The following is a 23212-nucleotide window of genomic DNA, read 5'->3' as shown; positions in this document are numbered from 1 at the left end:
AAGCTATATGTTAGAGAAAATAAAAATATATATATAAACCAGAGAATCAATTCATATCAGGTCAGAGAGAGAGAGGGAGGAGAGAGAATAAATAAATAAATATTCGATTCACAAAATACAACCAATAGTAATGTTCAATCTTATTTGTGAAAAGTAATCCCCAGAGCCAGCTGTTTTCGATGGTTTTCTGCTGATTAGAACAGAAATAATATGCTGCTCTGCATCCTGTTACTTCTGCTGCTCGACTGAGTAGAACAACCGGTTCAAGATGGCGGCCGCATTTCTCGCGGCGCAGTGTTCGATGCGGCGTCTACTCTTTATATGTCTATGGTCATACGTGCCTGACGCGGAGTGATAGCCTAACTGTGATAAGGCTTTAGAATAGTAGCCATGGTGGCAGCGGGGCAGCCGGTCGGTGCGTGTCCGCTGAGTCCGCTCAGACACCGACAGGTCGGCGGTCCGTCCCTCCGGTCCGCGGAGCAGCTGATCGAGCAGCAGAGGTCCGCCCGCGTTTAACGTTTAACCGGGAACTAACGGGACCGAGCTGGGTGAACGCAACCGGAAACCAGCCGGAAGTACCAAACAGAGTTATACATGCAAACAATATAGAAATAAATGACCAGAGCTACCAACCGGCCCTACTTGAGTCTCCATCATGAAAGTTGTATCAATCAGCGCTTCCAGATTCCAACCGGTAGTCATGGAGACACAACGCTCTCCAAGTTTGGTCCCGAGTGACAAAAAGCAGGTGTGAACGCAACCGCACTAACTGAAAAATGAAACAATGTATCATTTTAACATTTGGTGGTGCGCATTAAACAGGTGTGAATACAGTAATTCTGCACCACGGCACGGCAGCAGGAGAAAGGAGGGAGAGGGAGACCATGATGAATGGTTAATAACTCGTTTCAGATTCGAACTGTTGTCATTGTTGTAACTATGTGCCGAACCGGGTCCAGCATTAGAGAGGGCAGCGCACCAAAACGACACCGCGTGCGCTCTGAGCCGCCGACGCCGTTAACAGCTGCAGAAACACGTCACGTCGCCACTTTCACACCTGCAGCTAATTCACAACACCGACAGAACAAGAGTACGTCAGGCTCATTGACATACAGATCGCATTCATTTGGTGGTTTGCACTGAAACATCTAGGGTTAAAACAGGGCGTGTACAGGGCAGAGCGTGAAGCGGATTCAGCTGCGCACACTTGTAGGAACTCTGTGATTTATAAAGGGAAGTTTGCTTTCAAGTGTGCGTACGCATGGTTTTATAAATCTGAATATTTACTGGCGCATGCAAAACTTTGCTTTTGGGCGTACTTACACTTTTAGTAACGATCCCATGCACAGTTTTATAAATGAGACCCCAGGACTGTAAATAAAAGGTTCAGCACAAATTATCAAACTGCTCCTCCTACTGGAACAAAGTCTAACCTCATCACCTTTGTCTTCTTCAGACAGTCGTCGTCTGTGAGAGGTGAAATGGCGCAGAAAGGAGTTCATCTGGACCAGGAGACCTTCTCTTGTTCCATCTGTCTGGATCTACTGAAGGATCCAGTGACTATTCCCTGTGGACACAGCTACTGCTTCAACTGTATTAAAACCCACTGGGATGAAGAGGATGAGAGGAAAATCTACAGCTGCCCTCAGTGTAGGAAGAAGTTCATACCAAGACCTGACCTGGTGAAAAACATCATGTTAGCAGCTTTAGTGGAGGAACTGAAGAAGACTGGACTCCAAGCTGCTCCTGCTGATCACTGCTATGCTGGACCTGAAGATGTGGCCTGTGATTTCTGCACTGGGATAAAACTCAAAGCTGTCAAGTCCTGTCTGCAATGTCTGGTCTCTTATTGTGAGAAACACCTGCAGCCTCATTATGATGTAGCTCAGTTAAAGAAACACAAGCTGGTGGAGCCCTCCAAGAAGCTCCAGGAGAACATCTGCTCTCGTCATGATGAGGTGATGAAGATGTTCTGCTGCACTGATCAGCAGTGTATCTGTTATCTCTGCTCTGTGGATGAACATAAAGGCCACGACACAGTCTCAGCTGCAGCAGAAAGGACTGAGAGGCAGAGCGAGCTGGAGCTGAGTCGACAAAAAATCCAGCAGAGAATCCAGGAGACAGAGAAAGATGTGAAGGTGCTTCAACAGGAGGTGGAGGCCATCAATGGCTCTGCTGATAAAGCAGTGGAGGACAGTGAGAAGATCTTCACTCAGCTGTTCCGTCTCATGGAGAAAAGAAGCTCTGAGCTGAAGCAGCAGATCAGATCCCAGCAGGAAACTCAAGTGAGTGGAGTCAAAGAGCTTCAGAAGAAGCTGGAGCAGGAGATCACTGAGCTGAAGAGGAAAGACGCTGAGCTGAAGCTGCTGTCACACACAGAGGATCACACCCAGTTTCTACACAACTACCCCTCACTGTCAGCACTCAGTCCTTCTACACACTCATCCAGCATCAATATCCGTCCTCTCAGACACTTTGAGGATGTGACAGCAGCTGTGTCAGAGCTCAGAGATCAACTACAGGACCTTCTGAGAGACACATGGACAAACATCTCACTGACAGAGACTCAAGTGGATGTTTTACTGTCACCACCAGAGCCCAGGACCAGAGCTGACTTCTTAAGATATTCACAGGAAATCACACTGGATCCAAACACAGCACACACACGTCTGTTATTATCTGAGGGAAACAGGAAAGTAAAATTCATGGGTAAAGATCAGTCTTATTCTAGTCACCCAGACATATTCACTGAATATTATCAGGCCCTGAGTAGAGAGTGTCTGACTGGACGTTGTTACTGGGAGGTGGAGTGGAGAGGAGGAGGAGTTAATGTAGCAGTCGCATACAAGAATATCAGCAGAGTAGGGTGTAAAAGTTTGTTTGGACGTAATGACAAATCTTGGATGTTAAATTGTCACAACAACAGTTTCACATTTTGGTTCAATGACATCGAGACTCCAGTCTCAGGTCCTCAGTCCTCCAGAATAGGAGTGTACCTGGATCACAGAGCAGGTATTCTGTCCTTCTACAGCGTCTCTGAAACCATGACTCTCCTCCACAGAGTCCAGACCACATTCACTCAGCCTCTACATGCTGGAGTTTTGGTTGGTTGGTCTAATGGAACCACAGCAGAGTTGTGTAAACTCAAATAGACAAAGATCATTGAAGGTGCAGTTGGTTAAAATCTGTATTTTAGTTCATCACTTTCTTTAGTCTCCATGTTTGTTGCTAAAAGCTCATTGCTGTTGTGTCTCTGCACTGCACAGAGATCACCTGTCAATCAAACATTGTGGGCGGGACTTTGACCTCTTGTCATTTCTTGTTGTGTTGATGTTTGAGTTTGTTGAGGTGGAGCTGGAGCCGTGGAGGAGATCACTGCTCATGATGATGTTTCTTTACCTAAACTCACATTTCTCCACATGAAAATAGAAACTTCTCTTAACGTTTGTTGAATATTTGTGTTGATGTGTTTTTGTGTTGTTGTTTATCTTACACTGCATGGGCTATTGGGATATTTTCTTGTAAATCTAGAATTGCATTTACAGTGATGTGTCAGACCAAATGTTGAAATTTAAATCCATCCATAAATAAGGTCTCTGGGGTTTTATGATAATCACCAATTACTGTACGAGATGATTTGTTATTTTCTTTTCCATTTTTGAGATTCATGTTAAACAAAATGTGTGAATGATGTGAATGTAACTGAAGTGGATACCAGGATAAAGACGAGATGATGGAAAACATGATCACAATTAAGATTACGCGGAGCAAGCCTCATGCTAAGATCTAAGTCTTGGAGGTTTTCTCAGTTTACTATCCTGAGTGTGTAGAAATCTTAATTTGCTACATGTATGCTATATGTTGAAAGACGGTGGCTTTTGAACTGGACCATTTTCTATTGAACTACTGGTAAAGTTTATTATTAACTACCACTATATCACTTTTTTTTCTTTGTTGGAGCTTTCTGTGCTTTCCTGTGTTTTGCTTTTCATTTCTCTCCCTCTCTCTCTCTGTCTCTTTGACACACACACAAACACACATATGCTTTTTTTTAATCTGCATTTTGGGAACTTCTGTTATTTTAAATGTGCTTTTGAAATAAAGTTTGACTTTGCCTCATCCTGTTTTATTTGTATTTCAGTTTATTTTATTTATTGGGCATCTTTATTATGCAGTGGAGCATGTATCTTGTTTTTTTTTGTACAATTCGGTTCATGTTTTTAATGAGTGTAACTTTACTTTCCGTAGGATCCAAGATGGCAGAGTGAGAAGCAGCTTTTTGCAGGCTCTGTGAAAAGAAATCCTGCCAAACTCCATGTGGTTCCACATTCCAAGGTCATTGCTTGAAAAACTATGAGGTTTAGATTTTATTTTAACATGTGGTTTCAAGGTGAGCAGGATCCCAATAAAGCTGTCTAACTTTCACAAACAGATTTTGCAATTTTGGAAAATTATATTTACCCAAAACTTTTTCTCCCCATAATTAGGGCCACGGGCAATCGCACCGGGCACTGGTCCCAACAGCTATGAAATAGCTGCAGGGACCAGTGCCCGGGCAAAGCCCGGGCACTACTGTTATTGTGTGGATTTTTTCCTAGTTAGTGTGAATGCTGGAAGCATTCACACTATTGTTATTCGGTTCGGCCATTTTCTGCCTTTCTTCGTCATGTAACTAGTCCTTCATACTTTGTGCTATTTCAACAATTCAAATATCAAATTGTTCAGCCTTTTCGGGACAGGTGTGCTATGTCTTTTCTCTTTTCAACTATTCATACTTTTTGCAATATTCAACTATTTCTGATTTTTTTTTTCCCCATAGAGAATGCATTGGAACAGTCTTGAAACTCTTCAAATCTTCTTACTTCTTTCAGCCTTTAAAACGTCCACATACTTTCAGCTAGAGACTTCATTCAAATTCTGAGCTGTAGACAAACTTCTAATGTATTCATCCTGTATGTACAACTTTTTCATAGCTTGTACCGTTTTTGAGATAAATCCTTTAAAAGCACATGAGGATTTCTGACAAATTTCACACTTTTCAATGAGTGTGTATGGGGTTGGGTCAGAGTGAGTGACATCATCGTTAGAGTGAGAGGGATCGAAAAAACATTCAGGATTTTTTCTGGATAAATTGCCAGCACGGCCACAAATTAAACTCTAGACACATGATTTCCTCACCGGTTTGTAGCCACACTTGTTGTGTCTCATTTAATGTGTTCAAAACAGCAGACAGACTTACAGAATTGTCTCAGTGAGCCTAATTGTCCAGCTAGACCCGCTCCAGTGGCTCATCCACTTCAATAGAAAAGTAGGAGCTGATTTTTTTAGAAAAGCAGAAATGCCCCCCTTTTCTACCTTGCGACCCTGAGAAAAGTTTTTGCCCTACAAACATTTAATGCACATTGCCTCGCTCAGGAAGGTCTGCTTGCCCAGATGGTCAGATGGCCACATTCTGATTAGAGGTACGGTTCTCTTTTTCTGGGCTGTTTTGGGAAGCTGCTCAGAGCTCAAATCTCTCTGCTCTGCTCTGCTCTGTGTGCAGTTGGTCCAGCTGTAGGGGCCAGCTCGTTATCAAAGTCTATAAATAGAACAGTGCAGCTGCAGCCTGGCCGCTCGTTAAGATGTTTTTAAACACAGCCCCACACACACACATGATAAACCAGACTGACAGAGAATGTCCACGCACAAACACAGGCATCACACTCACACAGACAGACACACACAGACACTCACACACAGTCACACATGCACGCATACACAAACAGATAAACACACAAACACAACACTGTTCCACACAGTAAAATGTAAGCATGGTAGTCGCCATGGTAACTTCTGAGGGCAGGCTGCCACACAGGTGTAATCAATCAGATCATTAGGGAGAGAGGAGTTTTGTGGCGCTTAAAGGGATAGTTCACCCTAGAATGATATTTCGCTCATTATCTACTCACCCTCATGTTGACTAAGGGCTGGAAGAATTCTCAGAGTCCACCGTCCCTTCTCTGAGTTACAGGGGGTCTTGGCGTAGCAGTGCATGTCCATATAACGGTTGCAAAGGGACACCAGAGCTCTTCGTAAAAAAACACACACAAAAAAACATCCTGGTCCGTCCAAATCTCGCGTGATTCGCAGTAACCGCACTGACGCCGGCGCAAATCACGCGAGATTTGGACGGACCAGGAAGAGGAGCTTCGAGAAGCTTCCGCTACAAACAAGCTTAAAATATAGACTTATTTAATTTTTTTCGGGACAATTACGCAATTTGGGGCTTCAGCACAAGACGGACATAACATACGAGCATCATGGAGGTATTTGGATGTTTTTTTGTGTGTGTTTTTTTTACGAAGAGCTCTGGTGTCCCTTTGCAACCGTTATATGGACATGCACTGCTACGCCAAGACCCCCTGTAACTCAGAGAAGGGACGGTGGACTCTGAGAATTCTTCCAGCCCTTAGTCAACATGAGGGTGAGTAGATAATGAGCGAAATATCATTCTAGGGTGAACTATCCCTTTAACAGTTTTACTTTCTGCACATGTACACGCAGACAGAGAGACCGTCAGACTCACACACACACACACACACACACACACACAGGTTTTCAGCTCAAATTCATCAGGCTCTCAATTATTTTATACTTTTGATGTAAACATCTCCAACAATTTATATTTTTCTCATGAATTTAAGTTCAGACGTTTAGTCTTTCCAACTCTATTAATAGTAGTACAATTACAGGTGGAGCCTGGGACATAGGATGCAGCTTTTAACATGTGTCAAATCTATCTATCTATCTATCTATCTATCTATCTATCTATCTATCTATCTATCTATCTATCTATCTATCTATCTATCTATCTATACCCCTCCCTATTTTTTAACCCCTCTGTCTCCTTTCTTTCTTTCTTTCTTTCTTTCTTTCTTTCTTTCTTTCTTTCTTTCTTCTACTCCTTCATTTGTATTTTACGTAACTTTTTATATCCTTCCCTCTCTATCCATCCATCCATCCATCCATCCATCCATCCATCCATCCATCCATCCATCCATCCATCTACCTCTTTCTATCTATCATCCCCCTCTCTCTTTTTCTTCTTTCTTTCTTTCTTTCTTTCTTTCTTTCTTTCTTTCTTTCTTTCTTTCTTTCTTTCTTTCTTTCTTTCACTCCATTTCTGTCTTTTTACTTCTTTGTTTGTTTGATTGTTTCTTTCTTTCTTTCTATTCCTTTTCTCTTCCTTTGTTTTTACTCCATTTCTTTCTTTCTTTCTTTCTTTCTTTCTTTCTTTCTTTCTTTCTTTCTTTCTTTCTTTCACTCCATTTCTGTCTTTTTACTTCTTTGTTTGTTTGATTCTTTCTTTCTTTCTACTCCTTTTCTCTTCCTTTGTTTTTACTCCATTTCTTTCTCTCTTTCTTTCTTTCTTTCTTTCTTTCTTTATTTCTGTCCTTTTCTTTTTTCTCTCTTGTTTCAATCTTTCTTTCTTTCAACAATTTCTTCAGCTCATTCAGCATTGCTTCCAGCATTCACACCATTTCCATTCTTGGAAATGTTTTTTCTAGTCTTCAAATCTTTATTCTCTTTTATTAGTGTGACTGCTGAAGCAGTCACACTATTGTTCTTCTGTTTGGCCATTTTCTTCCGCCTTTTTACGGTCTTCTTCTAGTCCTTCATACTTTGTGCTATTTCAACAATTCATATATCAAAACGTGCAGCTTTTTTTGAACTTTATCGGCATTACTTTTCTCTTTTTAACTATTTATACTTTTTCAAATATTTAACTTTTTCACAAAAAATCTCACATTCATCAAAGTCTCAACCTGTCTTCTTGATAACTCCACTGTAGTGTAGTGGGTAGGGTAACTGCTTGCCAACCCTAAGGTCACTGGTTCGAATCCAAGGGAAGAACTCTTGTTATGTTATGTTGAATTCTGCTCTCCTCCCCCGCCTTCAATTGGTTACAGGTGTTTGTTATCTCCTTGATTACTCATACCAGTTTGCAGCACATCATCACATTACAATGAATGACAACCGTCTTGAAAGCAGTGTGCTCTCTGTAGCCGAGTGGCAGAGTAAAGGTTTAGTGATCATATGGTCATGGGTTCGATTCCTGCCTCAGTCTTTTCACTTCATTGCTTGACTTTTGATTCCAATTATTCAGCTGTCATTGGACAGTCTTTGATTCCTCATAGTATAAAGCTCATTGTAACTCAGGTTCTCTGTGGCCATATGGTTAGTGCTCAGCCTGAAATTCACAGACATTTTCATTCTAAGTCATTCAAGCTTGACTCTCAAGCTTTCTTGATGTTGACAGTGTGCAGATCATTAACAGACAACAGTCTCTGCAACTGTGTGTGCACCGTGGCCTAGAGGCAGAGTGGAAGTCTAATGACCATGAGGATGTGGGTTCGATTCTGACCTTGGTCAAACATTTGTATGGTGATCACAGCTTGCACTATTTGCTAATTCTGCAACAGCGTTCAGTTGCTGTCAGCAGTCACACCATTTCCATTCTTGGAAATGCTTTTTCTAGTTAGTGTGACTGCTGAAGCAGTCACACTATTGTTCTTCTGTTTGGCCATTTTCTTCCGCCTTTTTACGGTCTTCTTCTAGTCCTTCATACTTTGTGCTATTTCAACAATTCATATATCAAAACGTGCAGCTTTTTTTGAACTTTATCGGCATTACTTTTCTCTTTTTAACTATTTATACTTTTTAAAATATTTAACTTTTTCACAAAAAATCTCACATTCATCAAAGTCTCAACCTCTCTTCTTCACAAGAAAAGTTTCTGTATCACCATTTGTGGAGTAAAACTGTGGAATAATCTGAGTACTGAAATCAAAAACATTTCGAGTATAATCATGTTTAAAAAGAGACATAAAGAAATGATTCTCCAGAGGTACATTGAATAATTCACACAAGGTGTTTGCTTACTTACTATTTGGATTAAAATGTGTAATGTGTAAAATGTTTAATTAGAACATATAGTTAAAATGATAGGGGTAGGATTAGATAAGTTTATACTTCTTCCTACTCCTTTTCGCTCATGTAAACTGCGTTGCTTATGAGATGTTGTGTATACATTTTTTTTTTTTTTTTTCTGTTCACTTATTATATTATTATTTTATCTTATTTATTTTATTTTTTTTACACTGTCGTTTACATGATCGAAATAAAGATATCAATCAATCAATCAATCAATCAACTCCACTGTAGTGTAGGGGTTAGGGTGGCTGTTTGCCAACCCTAAGGTCACTGGTTCGAATCCAAGGGAAGAATTCTTGTTATGTTATGTTGAATTCTGCTCTCCTCCCCCGCCTTCAATTGGTTACAGGTGTTTGTTATCTCCTTGATTACTCGTACCAGTTTGCAGCACATCATCACATTACAATGAATGACAACAGTTTTGAAAGCAGTGTGCTCTCTGTAGCCGAGTGGCAGAGTAAAGGTTTAGTGATCATATGGTCATGGGTTCGATTCCTGCCTCAGTCTTTTCACTTCATTGCTTGACTTTTGATTCCAATTATTCAGCTGTCATTGGACAGTCTTTGATTCCTCATAGTATAAAGCTCATTGTAACTCAGGTTCTCTGTGGCCATATGGTTAGTGCTCAGCCTGAAATTCAAAGACATTTTCATTCTAAGTCATTCAAGCTTGACTCTCAAGCTTTCTTGATGTTGACAGTGTGCAGATCATTAACAGACAACAGTCTCTGCAACTGTGTGTGCACTGTGGCCTCAGCCCAATGCTGAGAGTTCTCCACAACTCTGTCTGTAGTCCAGTTGGTAAGATGGCCGTTTGCCAACCCCAAGGTCACTAGTTCGAATCCAGGCTGAGCAATCTTGTTATGTGATGTTGAATTCTGCTCCCCTCCCCCACCCTCAATTGGTTACAGGTGTTCGTTAAGAGACACATTAATTGCTTCTGCCACCGTTTGCAGCACATCATCACATTACAATGGCAACATGCTTATGTGTGTGCTCTCTGTGGCGAAGTGGCAGAGTAAAGGTTTATTGATCATGAGGTCATGGGTTCGATTCCTTACTTTTTTTTTTAAGCAGAAGCCAGTGATCCTCTTATCAAAGGTTTTCTTTACCCCTTATATACTGTCTCTGTCTGTAGCCTAGTGGTTAGCTTGCTGGTCTGGAGACCTGAAGGTTGCTGGTTCAAATCTTGCCTCAACAACAATTATAGTGAATTATTTTCCCAGTCGTCCTCTGTTGACTTCTGATAACTTGCTTCATGTTGAAACTGCTGCTCTCAGCCTGAAATTCACAGAAATTTTCATTCTAAGTCATTCAAGCTTGACTCTCAAGCTTTCTTGATGTTGACAGTGTGCAGATCATTAACAGACAACAGTCTCTGCAACTGTGTGTGCACTGTGGCCTAGAGGCAGAGTGGAAGTCTAATGACCATGAGGTTGTGGGTTCGATTCCAACCTTGGTCAAACATTTGTATGGTGAACACTGCTTGCACTATTTGCTAATTCTGCAACAGCGTTCAGTTGCTATCAGCAGTCACACCATTTCCATTCTTGGAAATGCTTTTTCTAGTTTTTATTAGTGTGACTGCTGAAGCAGTCACACTATTGTTCTTCTGTTTGGCCATTTTCTTCCGCCTTTTTACGGTCTTCTTCTAGTCCTTCATACTTTGTGCTATTTCAACAATTCATATATCAAAACGTGCAGCTTTTTTTGAACTTTATCGGCATTACTTTTCTCTTTTTAACTATTTATACTTTTTCAAATATTTAACTTTTTCTGATTTTTTTCAGCTTTATAATGTGTGTGTGTTGCGTCTAACGAGCAGAGCCAGAGTGGTGTCAGAGTGGATAGAGGCAAAAAAACATTCTAGAGTTTTTCTGGCTAAACTGTCAGCACGGCCACAAATTAAACTCTAGACAAATTATTTTCTCCAGTTTTGTAGCCACACTTGTCTTCTGGCTAAAATTCTGGTCAAAAATGCAAAGAGACTTAGATAATAATTTAAAATATTTTTTAAATGCAGCCAGGGAGCTCTCTGCTCCCATTCAGCTCAATGCATTTTTTTCACATCAGCAGGAGAAGGAGCTCAACTTTGTAACTTGCCGTTAAGTGCTTTTTAATTCATTTTAATTCACCAAAAAATAGTCACAGGTCACAAAAAAGTCCTCTTCTTACTTGGTGTGGCTAATTTATACTAATTACTCTTTATTTTAAACATCATTGAAAAATCTCACATTCATCAAAGTCTCAACCTCTCTTCTTCACAACTCCACTGTAGTGTAGGGGTTAGGGTAACTGCTTGCCGACCCTAAGGTCACTGGTTCGAATCCAAGGGAAGAACTCTTGTTATGTTATGTTGAATTCTGCTCTCCTCCCCCGCCTTCAATTGGTTACAGGTGTTTGTTATCTCCTTGATTACTCATACCAGTTTGCAGCACATCATCACATTACAATGAATGACAACAGTCTTGAAAGCAGTGTGCTCTCTGTAGCCGAGTGGCAGAGTAAAGGTTTAGTGATCATATGGTCATGGGTTCGATTCCTGCCTCAGTCTTTTCACATCATTGCTTGACTTTTGATTCCAATTATTCAGCTGTCATTGGACAGTCTTTGATTCCTCATAGTATAAAGCTCATTGTAACTCAGGTTCTCTGTGGCCATATGGTTAGTGTGTTAGGTGTTGTGCTATTTCAACAATTCATATATCAAAACGTGCAGCTTTTTTTGAACTTTATCGGCATTACTTTTCTCTTTTTAACTATTTATACTTTTTAAAATATTTAACTTTTTCTGCAAATTAAACTCTAGACAAATTATTTTCTCCAGTTTTGTAGCCACACTTGTCTTCTGGCTAAAATTCTGGTCAAAAATGCAAAGAGACTTAGATAATAATTTAAAATATTTTTTAAATGCAGCCAGGGAGCTCTCTGCTCTCATTCAGCCTAATGCTGAGAGTTCTCCACAACTCTGTCTGTAGTCCAGTTGGTTACAGGTGTTTGTTAAGAGACGCATTAATTGCTTCTGCCACCGTTTGCAGCACATCATCACATTACAATGGCAACATGCTTATGTCTGTGCTCTCTGTGGCAAAGTGGCAGAGTAAAGGTTTATTGATCATGAGGTCATGGGTTCGATTCCTTACTTTTTTTTTTAAGCAGAAGCCAGTGATCCTCTTATCAAAGGTTTTCTTTACCCCTCACATACTGTCTCTGTCTGTAGCCTAGTGGTTAGCTTGCTGGTCTGGAGACCTGAAGGTTGCTGGTTCAAATCTTGCCTCAACAACAATTATAGTGAATTATTTTCCCAGTTGTCCTCTGTTGACTTCTGATAACTTGCTTCATGTTGAAACTGCTGCTCTCAGCCTGAAATTCACAGAAATTTTCATTCTAAGTCATTCAAGCTTGACTCTCAAGCTTTCTTGATGTTGACAGTGTGCAGATCATTAACAGACAACAGTCTCTGCAACTGTGTGTGCACCGTGGCCTAGAGGCCGAGTGGAAGTCTAATGACCATGAGGTTGTGGGTTCGATTCCGACCTTGGTCAAACATTTGTATGGTGATCACTGCTTGCACTATTTGCTAATTCTGCAACAGCGTTCAGTTGCTATCAGCAGTCACACCATTTCCATTCTTGGAAATGCTTTTTCTAGTTCTTACTACTTTCCGCCTTTCTACGGTTTTAAACTAGTCCTTCATACTTTGTGCGATTTCAACAATTCATATATCAAAACGTGCAGCTTTTTTTGAACTTTATCGGCATTACTTTTCTCTTTTTAACTATTTATACTTTTTAAAATATTTAACTTTTTCTGCAATTTTTTTCCCATAGGAATGCATTGAAAACATCTTCAAACTTTTAAAATCTTCTTACTACTTTGAACCTCTAAAACTTCAGCATACTTTCTCCCACAGACTCCATTTCACTTTTAAACTGTAGACAAACTTTTAATCTATTCACATATTACTCAGCTTATTGATATCTTCAACAGTTTTTAGGTATTTGGCTGTTTTAAAATCATTAAAATTTTCGACAAAATCCAGCTTTATAATGGTTGTGTATTGCGCTTAACGAGCAGGGCTTAGAGTGAGTGACATCATCGTTAGAGTGAGAGGGATCGAAAAAACATTCAGGATTTTTTCTGGATAAATTGCCAGCACGGCCACAAATTAAACTCTAGACACATGATTTCCTCACCGGTTTGTAGCCACACTTGTCGTGTCTCATCTAATGTGTTCAAAACAGCAGACAGACTTACAGAATTGTCTCAGTGAGCCTAATTGTCCAGCTAGACCCGCTCCAGTGGCTCATCCACTTCAATATAAAAGTAGGAGCAGATTTTTTTAGAAAAACAGAAATGCCCCCCTTTTCTACCTTGCGACGGCAAGAAAAGTTTTTGCCCTACAAACATTTAATGCACATTGGCTCGCTCAGGAAGGTCTCCTTGCCCCAGTAGTCAGACCACATTCTGATAAGAGTTACGGTTCTCTTTTACTGGGCTGTTTTGGGAAGCTGCACAGAGCTCAAATCTCTCTGCTCTGCTCTGCTCTGTGTGCAGTGGCCAGCTGTTGGGGCCAGCTCGTTATCAAAGTCTATAAACAGTGCAGCTGCAGCCTGGCCGCTCGTTAAGATGTTTTTAAACACAGCCCCACACACACACATGATAAACCAGACTGACAGAGGATGTCCACGCACAAACACAGGCATCACACTCACACAGACAGACACACACAGACGCTCACACACAGTCACACATGCACACATACACAAACAGACAAACACACAAACACAACACTGTTCCACACAGTAAAACGTAAGCATGGTAGTCGCCATGGTAACTTCTGAGGGCAGGCTGCCACACAGATGTAATCAATCAGATCATTAGGGAGAGAGGAGTTCTGTGGCGCTTATCAACAGTTTTACTTTCTGCACATGTACACACAGACAGAGAGACCGCCAGACTCACACACCCAGACACACACACACACACACACACACACAGGTTTTCAGCTCAAATTCATCAGGCTCTCAATTATTTTATACTTTTGATGTAAACATCTCCAACAATTTATATTTTTCTCATGAATTTAAGTTCAGACGTTTAGTCTTTCCAACTCTATTAATAGTAGTACAATTACAGGTGGAGCCTGGGACATAGGATGCAGCTTTTAACATGTGTCCTATCTATCTATCTATCTATCTATCTATCTATCTATCTATCTATCTATCTATCTATCTATCTATCTATCTATACCCCTCCCTATTTTTTAACCCCTCTGTCTCCTTTTTTTCTTTTTTTCTTTCTTTCTTTCTTTCTTTCTTTCTTTCTTTCTTTCTTTCTTTCTTTCTTTCTTTCTTTCTTCTACTCCTTCATTTGTATTTTACGTAACTTTTTCTATCCTTCCCTCTCTATCCATCCATCCATCCATCCATCTACCTCTTTCTATCTATCATCCCCCTCTCTCTTTTTCTTCTTTCTTTCTTTCTTTCACTCCATTTCTGTCTTTTTACTTCTTTGTTTGTTTGATTGTTTCTTTCTTTCTTTCTATTCCTTTTCTCTTCCTTTGTTTTTACTCCATTTCTTTCTTTCTTTCTTTCTTTCTTTCTTTCTTTCACTCCATTTCTGTCTTTTTACCTCTTTGTTTGTTTGATTGTTTCTTTCTTTCTTTCTACTCCTTTTCTCTTCCTTTGTTTTTACTCCATTTCTTTCTTTCTTTCTTTTTTCTTTCTTTCTTTCACTCCATTTCTGTCTTTTTACCTCTTTGTTTGTTTGATTGTTTCTTTCTTTCTTTCTACTCCTTTTCTCTTCCTTTGTTTTTACTCCATTTCTTTCTTTCTTTCTTTTTTCTTTATTTCTTTCTTTCTTTCTTTCTTTCTTTCACTCCATTTCTGTCTTTTTACTTCTTTGTTTGTTTGATTCTTTCTTTCTTTCTTTCTGTCCTTTTCTTTTTTCTCTCTTGTTTCAATCTTTCTTTCTTTCTTTCTTTCAACAATTTCTTCAGCTCATTCAGCATTGCTTCCAGCATTCACACCATTTCCATTCTTGGAAATGTTTTTTCTAGTTAGTGTGAATGCTGGAAGCATTCACACTATTGTTATTCGGTTCGGCCATTTTCTGCCTTTCTTCGTCATGTAACTAGTCCTTCATACTTTGTGCTATTTCAACAATTCAAATATCAAAATGTTCAGCCTTTTCGGGACAGGTGTGCTATGTCTTTTCTCTTTTCAACTATTCATACTTTTTGCAATATTCAACTATTTCTGATTTTTTTTTCCCCATAGAGAATGCATTGGAACAGTCTTGAAACTCTTCAAATCTTCTTACTTCTTTCAGCCTTTAAAGCGTCCACATACTTTCAGCTAGAGACTTCATTCAAATTCTGAGCTGTAGACAAACTTCTAATGTATTCATCCTGTATTTACAACTTTTTCATAGCTTGTACCGTTTTTGAGATAAATCCTTTAAAAGCACATGAGGATTTCTGACAAATTTCACACTTTTCAATGAGTGTGTATGGGGTTGGGTCAGAGTGAGTGACATCATCGTTAGAGTGAGAGGGATCGAAAAAACATTCAGGATTTTTTCTGGATAAATTGCCAGCACGGCCACAAATTAAACTCTAGACACATGATTTCCTCACCGGTTTGTAGCCACACTTGTTGTGTCTCATTTAATGTGTTCAAAACAGCAGACAGACTTACAGAATTGTCTCTATGAGCCTAATTGTGCAGCTAGATCCGCTCCAGTGGCTCATCCACTTCAATAGAAAAGTAGGAGCTGATTTTTTTAGAAAAGCAGAAATGCCCCCCTTTTCTACCTTGCGACCCTGAGAAAAGTTTTTGCCCTACAAACATTTAATGCACATCAATGTGCTCAGGAAGGTCTCCTTGCCCAGATGGTCAGGAGGACCACATTCTGATAAGAGTTACGGTTCTCTTTTTCTGGGCTGTTTTGGGAAGCTGCTCAGAGCTCAAATCTCTCTGCTCTGCTCTGCTCTGTGTGCAGTTGGTCCAGCTGTAGCGGCCAGCTCGTTATCATGTCTATAAATAGAACACGTCAGGTGCAGCCTGGCCGCTCGTTAAGATGTTTTTAAACACAGCCCCACACACACACATGATAAACCAGACTGACAGAGGATGTCCACGCACAAACACAGGCATCACACTCAGACAGACACACACAGACACTCACACACAGTCACACACACACACATACACAAACAGACAAACACACAAACACAACACTGTTCCACACAGTAAAATGTAAGCATGGTAGTCGCCATGGTAACTTCTGAGGGCAGGATGCCAATCAATCAGATCATTAGGGAGAGAGGAGTTTTGTGGCGCTTATCAACAGTTTTACTTTCTGCACATGTACACACAGACAGAGAGACCGTCAGACTCACACACCCAGACACACACACACACACACACAGGTTTTCAGCTCAAATTCATCAGCCTCTCAATTATTTTATACTTTTGATGTAAACATCTCCAACAATTAATTTTTTTCTCATGAATCAATCTATCTATCTATCTATCTATCTATCTATCTATCTATCTATCTATCTATCTATCTATCTATCTATCTATCTATCTATCTATCTATCCCCCTCCCTATTTTTAACCCCTCTGTCTCCTTTTTTTCTTTCTTTCTTTCTTCTACTCCTTCATTTGTATTTTACGTAACTTTTTCTATCCTTCCCTCTCTATCCATCCATCCATCCATCCATCCATCCATCCATCTACCTCTTTCTATCTATCATCCCCCTCTCTCTTTTTCTTTCTTTCTTTCTTTCTTTCTTTCTTTCTTTCTTTCTTTCTTTCTTTCTTTCCTTCTTTCTTTCACTCACTCCATTTCTGTCTTTTTACTTCTTTGTTTGTTTGATTGTTTCTTTCTTTCTTTCTATTCCTTTTCTCTTCCTTTGTTTTTACTCCATTTCTTTCTTTCTTTCTTTCACTCCATTTCTGTTTGTTTACTTCTTTGTTTGTTTGATTCTTTCTTTCTTTCTTTCTACTCCTTTTCTCTTCCTTTGTTTTTACTCCATTTCTTTCTTTCTTTCTTTCTTTCTTTCTTTCTTTCTTTCTTTCACTCCATTTCTGTCTTTTTACTTCTTTGTTTGTTTGATTCTTTCTTTCTTTCTTCCTTTCTTTCTTTCTTTCTTTCTTTCTGTCCTTTTCTTTTTTCTCTCTTGTTTCAATCTTTCTTCCTTTCTTTCTTTCTTTCTTTCAACAATTTCTTCAGCTCATTCAGCATTGCTGGAAGCATTCACACCATTTCCATTCTTGGAAATGTTTTTTCTATTGTTCTTCTGTTTGGCCATTTTCTTCCGCCTTTTTACGGTCTTCTTCTAGTCCTTCATACTTTGTGCTATTTCAACAATTCATATATCAAAACGTGCAGCTTCTTTTGAACTTTATCGGCATTACTTTTCTCTTTTTAACTATTTATACTTTTTCAAATATTTAACTTTTTCGGATTTTTTTCAGCTTTATAATGTGTGTGTATTGCGTCTAACGAGCAGAGCTAGAGTGTAGAGAGGCAAAAAAACATTCTAGAGTTTTTCTGGCTAAACTGTCAGCACGGCCACAAATTAAACTCTAGACAAATTATTTTCTCCAGTTTTGTAGCCACACTTGTCTTCTGGCTAAAATTCTGGTCAAAAATGCAAAGAGACTTAGATAATAATTTTAAATATTTTTTAAATGCAGCCAGGGAGCTCTCTGCACATCAGCACATTACAATGGCAACATGCTTATGTCTGTGCTCTCTGTGGTGAAGTGGCAGAGTGAAGGTTTAGTGATCATGAGGTTGTGGGTTCGATTACTGGTTCAAATCTTGCCTCATCAACAATTATAGTGAATTATTTTCCCAGTCGTCCTCTGTTGACTTCTGATAACTTGCTTCATGTTGAAACTGCTGCTCTCAGCCTGAAATTCACAGAAATTTTCATTCTAAGTCTTACTTGGTGTGGCTAATTTCTGCACTTTCCTTAACTTTTTTTTTAAGCAGGAGCCAGTGATCCTCTTATTAAAGGTTTTCTTTGCCACTCACATACTGTCTCTGTCTGTAGCCTAGTGGTTAGCTTGCTGAGCTGGAGACCTGAAGGTTACTGGTTCAAATCTTGCCTCAATAACAATTATTCACAGAAATTTTCATTCTAAGTCATTCAAGCTTGACTCTCAAGCTTTCTTGATGTCAGAGTGAGACGGAGTGCAGCTCATCAACAGACAACAGTCTCTGCAACTGTGTGTGCACTGTGGCCTAGAGGCAGAGTGGAAGACTATTGACCATGAGGTTGTGGGTTCGAGTCCGACCTTGGTCAAACATTTGTATGGTGATCACTGCTTGCACTATTTGCTAATTCTGCAACAGCGTTCAGCTGCTGTCAGCAGTCACACCATTTCCATTCTTGGAAATGCCTTTTCTAGTTAGGGCCACGGGCAATCGCACCGGGCACTGGTCCCAACAGCTATGAAATAGCTGCAGGGACCAGTTGCCCGGGCACTACTGTTATTGTGTGGATTTTTTCCTAGTTAGTGTGACTGCTGAAGCAGTCACACTATTGTTCTTCTGTTTGGCCATTTTCTTCCGCCTTTTTACGGTCTTCTTCTAGTCCTTCATACTTTGTGCTATTTCAACAATTCATATATCAAAACGTGCAGCTTCTTTTGAACTTTATCGGCATTACTTTTCTCTTTTTAACTATTTATACTTTTTCAAATATTTAACTTTTTCTGATTTTTTTCAGCTTTATAATGTGTGTGTATTGCGTCTAACGAGCAGAGCCAGAGTGGTGTCAGAGTGGAGAGAGGCAAAAAAACATTCTAGAGTTTTTCTGGCTAAACTGTCAGCATGGCCACAAATTAAACTCTAGACAAATTATTTTCTCCAGTTTTGTAGCCACACTTGTCTTCTGGCTAAAATTCTGGTCAAAAATGCAAAGAGACTTAGATAATAATTAGTGTGACTGCTGAAGCAGTCACACTATTGTTCTTCTGTTTGGCCATTTTCTTCCGCCTTTTTACGGTCTTCTTCTAGTCCTTCATACTTTGTGCTATTTCAACCATTCATATATCAAAACGTGCAGCTTCTTTTGAACTTTATCGGCATTACTTTTCTCTTTTTAACTATTTATACTTTTTCAAATATTTAACTTTTTCTGATTTTTTTCAGCTTTATAATGTGTGTGTATTGCGTCTAACGAGCAGAGCCAGAGTGGTGTCAGAGTGGAGAGAGGCAAAAAAACATTCTAGAGTTTTTCTGGCTAAACTGTCAGCACGGCCACAAATTAAACTCTAGACAAATTATTTTCTCCAGTTTTGTAGCCACACTTGTCTTCTGGCTAAAATTCTGGTCAAAAATGCAAAGAGACTTAGATAATAATTTTAAATATTTTTTAAATGCAGCCAGGGAGCTCTCTGCTCTCATTAAGCTCAATGCATTTTTTTCACATCAGCAGGAGAAGGAGCTCAACTTTGTAACTTGCTGTTAAGTGCTTTTTAATTCATTTTAATTCACCAAAAAATAGTCACAGGTCACAAAAAAGTCCTCTTCTTACTTGGTGTGGCTAATTTATATTAATTTATTTTTGTTTTAAGCATCATTGAAAAATCTCACATTCATCAAAGTCTCAACCTCTCTTCTTGACAATTCCTCTGTAGTGTAGGGGTTAGGGTAACTGCCTGCCAACCCTAAGGTCACTGGTTCGAATCCAAGGGAAGAATTCTTGTTATGTTATGTTGAATTCTGCTCTCCTCCCCCGCCTTCAATTGGTTACAGGTGTTTGTTATCTCCTTGATTACTCGTACCAGTTTGCAGCACATCATCACATTACAATGAATGACAACAGTCTTGAAAGCAGTGTGCTCTCTGTAGCCGAGTGGCAGAGTAAAGGTTTAGTGATCATATGGTCACGGGTTCGATTCCTGCCTCAGTCATTTCACATCATTGCTTGACTTTTGATTCCAATTATTCAGCTGTCATTGGACAGTCTTTGATTCCTCATAGTATAAAGCTCATTGTAACTCAGGTTCTCTGTGGCCATATGGTTAGTGTGTTAGGTGTTGTGCTATTTCAACAATTCATATATCAAAACGTGCAGCTTTTTTTGAACTTTATCGGCGTTACTTTTCTCTTTTTAACTATTTATACTTTTTAAAATATTTAACTTTTTCTGCAAATTAAACTCTAGACAAATTATTTTCTCCAGTTTTGTAGCCACACTTGTCTTCTGGTCAAAAATGCAAAGAGACTTAGATAATAATTTTAAATATTTTTTAAATGCAGCCAGGGAGCTCTCTGCTCTCATTCAGCCCAATGCTGAGAATTCTCCACAACTCTGTCTGAAACATGCTTATGTCTGTGCTCTCTGTGGCGAAGTGGCAGAGTAAAGGTTTATTGATCATGAGGTCATGGGTTTGATTCCTTACTTTTTTTTTTAAGCAGAAGCCAGTGATCCTCTTATCAAAGGTTTTCTTTACCCCTCACATACTGTCTCTGTCTGTAGCCTAGTGGTTAGCTTGCTGGTCTGGAGACCTGAAGGTTGCTGGTTCAATTCTTGCCTCAACAACAATTATAGTGAATTATTTTCCCAGTTGTCCTCTGTTGACTTCTGATAACTTGCTTCATGTTGAAACTGCTGCTCTCAGCCTGAAATTCACAGAAATTTTCATTCTAAGTCATTCAAGCTTGACTCTCAAGCTTTCTTGATGTTGACAGTGTGCAGATCATTAACAGACAACAGTCTCTGCAACTGTGTGTGCACCGTGGCCTAGAGGCAGAGTGGAAGTCTAATGACCATGAGGTTGTGGGTTCAATTCCGACCTTGGTCAAACATTTGTATGGTGATCACTGCTTGCACTATTTGCTAATTCTGCAACAGCGTTCAGTTGCTATCAGCAGTCACACCATTTCCATTCTTGGAAATGCTTTTTCTAGTTTAAAATATTTTTTAAATGCAGCCAGGGAGCTCTCTGCTCTCATTAAGCTCAATGCATTTTTTTCACATCAGCAGGAGAAGGAGCTCAACTTTGTAACTTGCGGTTAAGTGCTTTTTAATTCATTTGAATTCACCAAAAAATAGTCACAGGTCACAAAAAAGTCCTCTTCTTACTTGGTGTGGCTAATTTATATTAATTTATTTTTGTTTTAAGCATCATTGAAAAATCTCACATTCATCAAAGTCTCAACCTCTCTTCTTGACAACTCCTCTGTAGTGTAGGGGTTAGGGTAACTGTCTGCCAACCCTAAGGTCACTGGTTCGAATCCAAGGGAAGAATTCTTGTTATGTTATGTTGAATTCTGCTCTCCTCCCCCGCCTTCAATTGGTTACAGGTGTTTGTTATCTCCTTGATTACTCGTACCAGTTTGCAGCACATCATCACATTACAATGAATGACAACAGTCTTGAAAGCAGTGTGCTCTCTGTAGCCGAGTGGCAGAGTAAAGGTTTAGTGATCATATGGTCACGGGTTCGATTCCTGCCTCAGTCATTTCACATCATTGCTTGACTTTTGATTCCAATTATTCAGCTGTCATTGGACAGTCTTTGATTCCTCATAGTATAAAGCTCATTGTAACTCAGGTTCTCTGTGGCCATATGGTTAGTGTGTTAGGTGTTGTGCTATTTCAACAATTCATATATCAAAACGTGCAGCTTTTTTTGAACTTTATCGGCGTTACTTTTCTCTTTTTAACTATTTATACTTTTTAAAATATTTAACTTTTTCTGCAAATTAAACTCTAGACAAATTATTTTCTCCAGTTTTGTAGCCACACTTGTCTTCTGGCTAAAATTCTGGTCAAAAATGCAAAGAGACTTAGATAATAATTTTAAATATTTTTTAAATGCAGCCAGGGAGCTCTCTGCTCTCATTCAGCCCAATGCTGAGAATTCTCCACAACTCTGTCTGAAACATGCTTATGTCTGTGCTCTCTGTGGCGAAGTGGCAGAGTAAAGGTTTATTGATCATGAGGTCATGGGTTCGATTCCTTACTTTTTTTTTTAAGCAGAAGCCAGTGATCCTCTTATCAAAGGTTTTCTTTACCCCTCACATACTGTCTCTGTCTGTAGCCTAGTGGTTAGCTTGCTGGTCTGGAGACCTGAAGGTTGCTGGTTCAATTCTTGCCTCAACAACAATTATAGTGAATTATTTTCCCAGTTGTCCTCTGTTGACTTCTGATAACTTGCTTCATGTTGAAACTGCTGCTCTCAGCCTGAAATTCACAGAAATTTTCATTCTAAGTCATTCAAGCTTGACTCTCAAGCTTTCTTGATGTTGACAGTGTGCAGATCATTAACAGACAACAGTCTCTGCAACTGTGTGTGCACCGTGGCCTAGAGGCAGAGTGGAAGTCTAATGACCATGAGGTTGTGGGTTCGATTCCGACCTTGGTCAAACATTTGTATGGTGATCACTGCTTGCACTATTTGCTAATTCTGCAACAGCGTTCAGTTGCTATCAGCAGTCACACCATTTCCATTCTTGGAAATGCTTTTTCTAGTTATTTTTCCACTTCCGGCCAACTTTCGGTTCGCTACTAGTCCTGCAACTCGAAGAGTTGCAGGCCAAATTATATATCAAAACGTGTGTCCTGATCGGGATCAGTGTGCTATTACTTTTCTCAACAGTGTACGAATTTTTCGCGACGTAGTCGCAAAAAACTGCGCAAAAATTTTGCATGTAAGTCAATGGGACGGGCGGAAAAAAAAGAGCGAAAAAGACCAATCATTTGAGTTTAACAAACGTCTACTGCTCAGGCATACTTTCACCTAGAGACTCCATTTAAACTTTAAACAGTAGACACAAGTCTTGTGTATTGTCGTATTACTCCACGTTTTGATAGGTCATATAGTTTTTGATCAATCCCTGATCAATGACCATGATCATTTTTGGAGAAATTATGAGTTTATAATGGGTGTGTATTGCATGGAATGTTCGTGTCAGAGTGCGTGACATCATCGGTTAGAGTGGGAGAGAGTGAAGAAACATTCTGTATTTTTTCTGGATAAACTGTCAGCACGGCCACAATTTACACTCTACAGACATAATTTTTTCAGAATTTGTAAGACAAACTTGTTATCTCTCATGTCATGTGCTCAAAATATCAGAGAGACTTACAGAATTGACAGAATCAGCCTCTGAGTGCGGCCACGTCTGTCTCTGCTCCTCATTGAGTCCAATACAAATATTTTCTGAGAGGAGCAGAACGGCCTGATGTTTTAAAACTGCCAGCGTC

At 39.6% G+C, this 23212-nt stretch overlaps 1 protein-coding gene across 1 annotated transcript in view; it reads left to right on the top strand.

Annotated features, from left to right (window-relative positions):
• The first annotated feature begins 1475 nt into the window (after window positions 1-1475).
• Window positions 1476-23212, top strand: part of LOC146960667 (tripartite motif-containing protein 16-like) — a 52535-nt gene continuing 30798 nt past the window's right edge. The window contains exon 1 of the mRNA XM_085772171.1: window positions 1476-3173. Within this exon, the coding sequence (XP_085628297.1) occupies window positions 1482-3152 (1671 nt within the window). The 5' untranslated portion in view covers window positions 1476-1481 and the 3' untranslated portion in view covers window positions 3153-3173. The remainder of the gene's footprint in view (window positions 3174-23212) is intronic.

This window comes from Trachurus japonicus, unplaced genomic scaffold (assembly GCF_045865225.1).
Source record: "Trachurus japonicus isolate A0001 unplaced genomic scaffold, Traja_1.0 AP030142.1".
In the NCBI taxonomy this organism is placed as follows: Eukaryota; Metazoa; Chordata; class Actinopteri; order Carangiformes; family Carangidae; genus Trachurus; species Trachurus japonicus.
The sequence above is the reverse complement of the archived record's forward strand: the minus strand, read 5'-3'. Positions and strand labels throughout refer to the sequence as shown.